The sequence below is a fragment of the Camelus ferus genome, chromosome 5, assembly GCF_009834535.1.
Source record: "Camelus ferus isolate YT-003-E chromosome 5, BCGSAC_Cfer_1.0, whole genome shotgun sequence".
Taxonomy (NCBI): Eukaryota; Metazoa; Chordata; class Mammalia; order Artiodactyla; family Camelidae; genus Camelus; species Camelus ferus.
In genome coordinates, this window is record NC_045700.1 from 90,518,529 (window position 1) to 90,525,605 (window position 7,077).

General features: G+C 54.8%; 1 protein-coding gene across 2 annotated transcripts; it reads right to left on the minus strand.

The window, feature by feature from the left end:
* Positions 1–1,292: 1,292 nt before the first annotated feature.
* Positions 1,293–6,030, minus strand: NPPC (natriuretic peptide C). Of its 2 annotated transcripts, none has more exons than XM_032480490.1 (3): positions 5,766–6,027; positions 5,028–5,338; positions 1,293–1,766 (listed from the first exon to the last, which is right to left on the minus strand). In XM_032480490.1, exons 1-2 carry the CDS (start codon positions 5,853–5,855, stop codon positions 5,048–5,050), a joined length of 381 nt encoding a protein of 126 aa, XP_032336381.1. In that variant the 5' UTR covers positions 5,856–6,027; the 3' UTR covers positions 1,293–1,766; positions 5,028–5,047. The 2 variants fall into 2 exon arrangements, with proteins under 2 accessions (XP_032336381.1, XP_032336382.1); XM_032480491.1 differs by lacking the exon at positions 1,293–1,766 and adding an exon at positions 1,773–4,794 and having other exon boundaries at positions 5,766–6,030.
* Between the last annotated feature and the right edge of the window lie 1,047 nt (positions 6,031–7,077).

A 7,077-nucleotide genomic window follows, 5' to 3' on the forward strand; every position in this document is an offset into this window, starting at 1 on the left:
CCTGGGTGCTGGAGACCCTCACCCTCATTGACCGGGCAGCAGAATTCTGAGCGAGGGTGGGACAGGGACAGCTGCATCCCAGGGAGACAGGCCCAAAGAAGGGCCCTGAGCCACCCACTGGGGCAGTGGAGGAAGCTGAGGGGGTGGGAAGGGGTGGGAAGGGCCCTAACCTTCCCCAGTGGAATGTGTCTTCAAAGCTGTTTCCTCACCTGGGTGAGGTCACTGTGTTGGCTGCCCACCCACCTGAGAACCTGCTGCTGAGGGAAGAGAGGTCAGGGCTCCTAGATGCCAGCAGAAAGGCCAGGTACCCCCGGCCACCTCTCCCCAGAGCCAATTTTCCTCTGGATCCACTCAGGCAGGCCTGCTACCCTGTGACTTCAGGGCCACACTGCTCCCAATCCCCCGAGAGGGGTCATGCCCAACTGGTAGAACCAGCCCCAAAGGCTCCTTTGTCCTTGCTTTCACCAAACAGGGGACAGAGACAGAAGCTGCACCAGAGCATCAGTGTACCAAGGATGTCGCAAGATTATTTCAGAATTAAGTTTCCTGTTGGTTTCAAGAATAGAGTCTAAATATTCATAATTTCTCATGCAAGGGTCTATGGGGCATAGGAACCATAATTGTTAGCTTTAGGTGAAAAGAAAACCCACAGTCCCCTCAAAAAGCATATCACGCTGTGCAAATAGGAAACCCGATCATCTGTTCTCTTTCTCTCAGGTCCTCGGCCTCAGGCCCCCGTTGACCCTGGCACTCGCTGTGGGGAAAAGCTACCCACCCCATGCTCCTGTGAGTCAAGGCTCGTAAGGCAACCTGACCGACTGTGCAGGATGTACAGAAACCTTCCAAATCTCCCCAAAGCAGAAAGGAAGTTTTCAATTATTTCTTTCGTCTAATAACAGAGAGAAGATGAAGTAGAATTAGAGGGCCTTCAGTCAGCTAAATTTAATTTTAATTTAATTCACAACACCTGACTCCCCAGCTGTCAGGTGTTCTGAGCAGAGCTTCCTGACCTGGCCGAGCTGGTCAGAATCACTTGGGTCAAAAGCCATATGGCCAATCCTCTCCCAGGAGACTCAGATTCAGCAGATCAGGGGATGGATTGGAGCAGGAATCTATATTTTTAACAAGATCCCTGGGGGATTCTGATACAAATAAATCCAGAATTGGGAACCCGGCTGCTAGATCTATTCAGAGACAAAAGCCTTGTCTTCACATTTTCCCTCCTCCTCAGACTAATTCCTAAAAAATAAATGCGATAAGTAAATAAAGACAGTTTTCAAGATGTTCATGGAATGATTTTTTTTTATATTTTTCAACTAGTTAAGACAAAAACATTACAATGATTGACGTCTTTCATTTAGTTACATAAATAAAATTTTTATAAATATCTCTTTATAAACAATATAAATAGCTTTACAACATAAATACATTTATGCATGACATGAATTTACAAACAGCAATGTTTTACAGCTGGTTTTGTCAGTCTCTTAAAAACTGTCCCTTGTCATCACATCGGTGTAGGTGTGTGTGTTTCATGTATATAATATATATAATATATAACTTTTTATTTTTCATTAAAAAAACCCCAAACAATAAAATCATAACCCCCCTCCCTAAATAATAATAAAACAGCTGGTGTGTATTCCCAGTACCAGGAAAAAAAAAAAGAGAGAAATGTAAAAGCCACATTGCGCTGGAGGTGCGTCCAGATGCTGGGAGGCTGATGACCAAGGATGACCTCAGCAAAGCGGAGCAAGTTCCCAATCCTGAAACACAGAGGGGCCGCGGGACACTCAGTTCTGGCCCCTGAGCTGAGAAAGCCCAGCCTGCAGGGCAGTTCTAGAACCTTCCTCCCTTTCCTGCTGTAGCATGAAGCAAAGTCCCTCCACATCTGCCCTGCAGGCCCTGATGAAGGCCTTCCTGTAGAAGGAAAAGGGCCCTTCCCCTCAGGTCCTTTCCAGGCCCTCAACCTTCACCTGCTGTGTCCTTGGCACTTCCTGCCCCTGCACAGGTGGAACCAGAAAGCCAGCCAACCCCCCTCCCCCTCAGTCTAAGTGCAGGCCTTGCCCTTGGCACTCTGTGAGACACAGTGAGGGAAAGGGGATGGAGAATGGCCTTCCTTCCCTTCCTTGCTACCATGAGAACCCTCAGTCAGGTGCCTGCCTCTGCTTTAGGTGTCTGGAGGACGGCGGAGGGAAGGGGAAGAGAAACAGCTGAAGAGTCGGGAATTCTGGGCTCAAATCCCAATTCTGACGTTTACTTCCTGGATGGACCTGGATAGCTTTGAGTATCGCTTTCCTCACCCATAAAATGGGATAATAGCCACCTTCCAGGGCTGGCTCTGAGATTCCACACACTAGGGATTGGCAGAGTGTCTGGGTCACAGCTGCCACTAGGTAAATAGCACTTCCTTCCCCAGCCGGCTTTGCCTCGGGATGGGACCCCCTTCAGAAGCAGAGGAAGTGGTGTTTCACACGGGCCCTGGGGAAATGGTCCCAGGAGTGGTCCTGCTGGGTTTGATCTGGAAGGTTAGCAGAGTGATTTGATGAGGGCTGCCGCCAATCTCTGCTAATGAGCATGTGGGTGCTCAGGGGCCAGAGGAAGGCATCCTCCTGAGATGGTGCAGTGCCCCCAGTAGAGGACACTGCAGGCAGAGGGACCTCAGGATTCCAGGCCTTGATGAACTCTCTCTCAACTCCCTTCTCTGGCCATCCCATGTGTATAAACAGATGACAGATATCTATGATGTCCCTGGGCCCCACAGGCAAGGTATTCATTCAGGCTTCAGCCACACCTTGTCTCTGTCATTAGCACTTTATAATCAGGGCTATAACCATCAGCGACAGTCATTATGGTGGCTGGTTAGAACCAAAGTCAACTCCTGAGTAGAGAAATGGCCACAGCTTCGGGAAAGTTTTCATTAATGTGAAAAACCTAAGCTATCTTTCTCTTTTAAGCTCAGACAGTGAGATACCCCGGGCCTCTCTATTAGGAGGTGGAGGCAACATGAAGGATGCTCTGCCTTCTCATGGGGGTGGGGGTGAGGGTGGGGGCGGGTTGAGAAGGTTAAGGGTGTTGGAGGTGGGTGTTCAGCTAAAAGGGAACTTCCAGGAGGTTGACAACTTCCCTGGTCAAAGAGGTCAAGAAGTCTTAGCAAACTGGATTCCCCCTGCACAGCACCTCTCGCCACCCATGCTTGGTACCCCCAGAAAGCTACATCTGAGAACAAGGAGCCTATGGGGATGTGCATGCCAGGCACTTTCCAGGACCTCATCTCATCTCCTGCTAACTTGAGGAATAACATTTGTTTGGATTCTGAAGTTGAGCTTGGTGCTTAAAATCACAAATTGAAGATTTGAGACCTGTGGCTCCATCTCCTCATTGTTGAGACAGAAGAGAACACACCCATCGGGATGCTAGCCACTAAAGTCTGGGCCCCAAGTGCCAGAATCATGGCAAGTCAAGAGCTCAGACAAATGAATTCCCTGCAGAAGTGGGGAGGAGCACGCAGCCCAGTCAAGTCTGGCTGCAGAGAGAGGAAGGGTGCCAGCTAAATACCAGGGCAGATGGGAGAGAAGAGCCCCTAAGCTGGGTGGGGCAGTTTCTTGGTCATTGACTGGCATTTTGAAGAGCCCCTTTGGGCATACTGTGGGTCCCAGACCACCTTAGGCTGGCATCTCATGTTGCTCATGAGTTGATCTGGAGGTGAATAGGTTCACAAGCAGCTAGCTTGGGTGAAAAGGTTTTCTGTGTAGTAGAAAAGGCCCAGGCAGTGTGCTGGAGAGCTTCAAAGAGGGGCACTCTTGTCCTCTGGGGGAGACATTGATAAGGCTTCTGGGGTGAGAGAGCACTTGGCCTGGATTGGGAGAGAAGCTGTGGGACAGGAAATGACAGCAGCTGGCTGCAGGCAAGGCTGGAAACCAGGAGGGGTCAGATTCTAAAGCACTTGAATGCCAGTTCCAGAGGCTGGGACATTGTTTCTCCTTGGACACTGATGGACAGTAGAAAGGGAGAGGAGCGAGGAGAGGTGGGGGAGGACCTTTGCAGCAGTACATTGCCAGGATGCAGCACTCGGCAGGGGCTGAAGGTAGCACAGGGGTGTCCAGCCTGGTGGAGTGGGAGGAAGCCGTGCCAGAAACTCAGGCATGGAGCCCAGGCATGGTGGGGGTGGGGAGGGTGGTGAGGAGCTCATTTTGGGACATGTTGAGTTGAAGTTGGGGCAAAAAAATACATTGATTTTAATTTCTTTTTCCTTGCCCTGAAATAGTGCCACAAACACTGAGATTCGATCCTTAAGTCCCATGGGCCACAGCAGTGTCAGGACCCTGGACAGACCAGTTTGCCCACAGCTATGGTTTAGAGAAAAGACAAGAATGAGAACGCTCTGGGTCAGCGGTACTCCTTGGTGATGCCAAGGGATTTCTATTTTCTCTACTGTGAGGGGGCAGGTATTGCTCCAAGTCTGTCCTATTTGAGACAACAGACCCTGGTAGCCATCCTGACCACTGGGCTACTTACTGCCCAGCACCTGGATGCAGTGGCTGGCAGATAAACTTACCCTCCACTTGTGTGTGTATGTCCTTCCTCCTCTGCTTCCACAAACCCAGGATTATCCCTCAATTGCCCCAACTGGCAAATTGGGGCCAGTGCTGCTGGTTGGCTTATGATCCTGGGGTTGGCGGGACACCACTAAGCTGTCTGTTTCTCCAGAGGAAGCCAGATGGGTTCATCCATGCTGAGCCATTTCTGACCTTGCCAAAGATCCCTGACCACTTTATCCCTCACTTTCTCCATCTGCAAAATGGGACGATAAATGGGGTTGGCGGCAAATGTCTAGCACATATAGTCTAGTGCTTGGATGGGCTGGCTCTCGTCCAAAAATCGGCTGGGAGGAGGAACGGTCCCAGGGCCAGGGGATCAGAGAGGAACCGGCCTGCAGGAGGGGGTGCAGGCTGGTTCTAGAGGGCTTCGCGGGGGAGGAGCTGAGTGTGCAAGAGCGCCCGGCAGCCAGGGTTGGTGGTACTCACCGCCGCCAGGGGTCGCTGCACTAACATCCCAGGCCGCTCATGGAGCCGATCCGGTCCAGTTTGAGGCCAAAGCAGCCCTTGGACAAACCCTTCTTGTTGCCTCCTTTGTACTTGCGCGCGTTGGGGTGCTCGTGCAGAATGCGGGCCCACGCCGCCCGAGACCTGGTGTCCACGCGCACGTCCCGGAGCAGTCGCGACCGGTCGCCCTTGAGATTGGCGCCGCCGCCCCCGGGAGTTTTGTCGCCCTTCTTCTGACCGCCGCCCGCAGCCTGGGGCTCGGCCACCTCCTCCCCTGGCGGAGTTCGCGGGGCCTGTCCGAGGAAAAGAACGGGCAGGTGAAGGGACGCACGGCAGCAGCGCAAAGGACTTGGCGGGGCCGCTGATGCTCTAGCCCCACACGGTTTGCCTCTTCCGAGCCCTGAGCGCGCCCCCACAGGTGCGGGACAGCTCGGTCCTGCATCCACCTGCCACGCGGCCGCCGTTGTCCGCTCCTTCAGGCGCCCCTTGCCTTCCTCTCCTTTGCCCCTTGCCCGGTCACTACACGGGGGCAGGGGCTGCGCATTTGTCGATGTTCTCCCGAGTTCGGGCTTCGAGGGCTCCCCAGCTCTCACCCGGGCACATCTCAGGGGAGAGGGCCTCCTTCCCGCCCCCTCTGCTCCCTCCCGCGCGCTGCATCTCCTAGACTCCCAGCCCTCCCACAGCCCCTCACAGTTCCGACGTCCCTGCGACAGCACCCACCTTCGGCGGCGTCCCGGGCTTGGCTTCGGAGGGCCAGAGCGAGAGTAGCGTGAGCAGCAGGGCGCAGGCCAGCAGCTGGGAGAGGTGCATGATGTCCGTGGCGTGCAGGGGCGCAGACCGCGGCAGCGAGAGTGAGCCGGGCTGGCGAGCCGACGGGGAGGCGAGAGCAGAGCAGGCTGGCCGGGCTGCGGTGCGGGCGCGAGTCCCAATGCTGCGCGGCGCCGGCTGGGTGCGCTCTGAGCCCGCGGCTCCGCTCGCGCCTTTATAATCCAACCTGCCGCTGATGTCATCCTCCCGCCCACACGGCCGCCCGGGCCAATGGCACGCGCGTCGAGGGCGGGGAGGGGGCCGCGGGGGCTCCCCCTCTGCCCCCACCTTCATCCCACTCCGGAGGGATCTCGCGGCTTGGCGGTCTCTATCCCTGCTGCACTCCAAGCTGCAAAGCGGCTCGCACAAGTGAACTCCAATAGCAGGGAGCGCACGCCCTGGCATGCCAAAAGTCGGTGCTCCCCGTGACCTGCTCACAAGCTTGGACCTCAACACACACGCTCTTCCTGGAAGGGATCAGTCTCCTCTCTGCAGGTGCAAACATAGGCTCAGAGGAATTAAATCATTTGCCCAAAGTCTCATAGCCCGAAAGTTGGCAGAGCCCCAAATCCGCGTAGATCTGCCTTGTTGCCAAACTCTTCCCGGGGAGCCTGACAGGCGCGAGGCCTGGCGCTGCAGCTACACCTTTCACCTCCTCGTCGGGACAGTAGTTCGGATCGCACCGACGCCTTTAGGTTGGGGAGACAAAGGATGGGGCCGGAGGTCCGGGAGGTAGGCGCAGAGAGAGAGGGGTTTGCCCAGGGCCGCAGGGGGGAGCGCAAATCCTACACCTTAGAGCGCGAGCTTTTCGTCTGCGGGTGTGTTTGAGTGCGAAACGTGAACGAGGTGGGCTTCGAGCGCAGACCTGAGATACGAGTGTTCATGCGTTTGTGCGGTAGAATCGTGCACCCGACACTGTGGTTGTAAGTGCGCATTCAGCCCAGGTGGGCCGCACAGAACGTCCGCGGGTCTAACCCGGCGGATGGCTTCTGTCTGCACCGACTGGTGCGCGTCTGACCTTGTCTGCACCCACGCGAGGATCTGCAGCGTGGTCTGCTCCAATGTCCTTGCACCTACACAGTCTGGAGAGGGAGCTTTACCCAGCCGCGATCCCAGTCTGGCTTCTGTGAGCAATGACAGGTGGTCTTTTTCGTGTTTTGGGTTGCAGAGAGGTCCCTGTCATAGCTGTGTTCACACAGCTATGTATCCGGTCCTTCACGTCTTT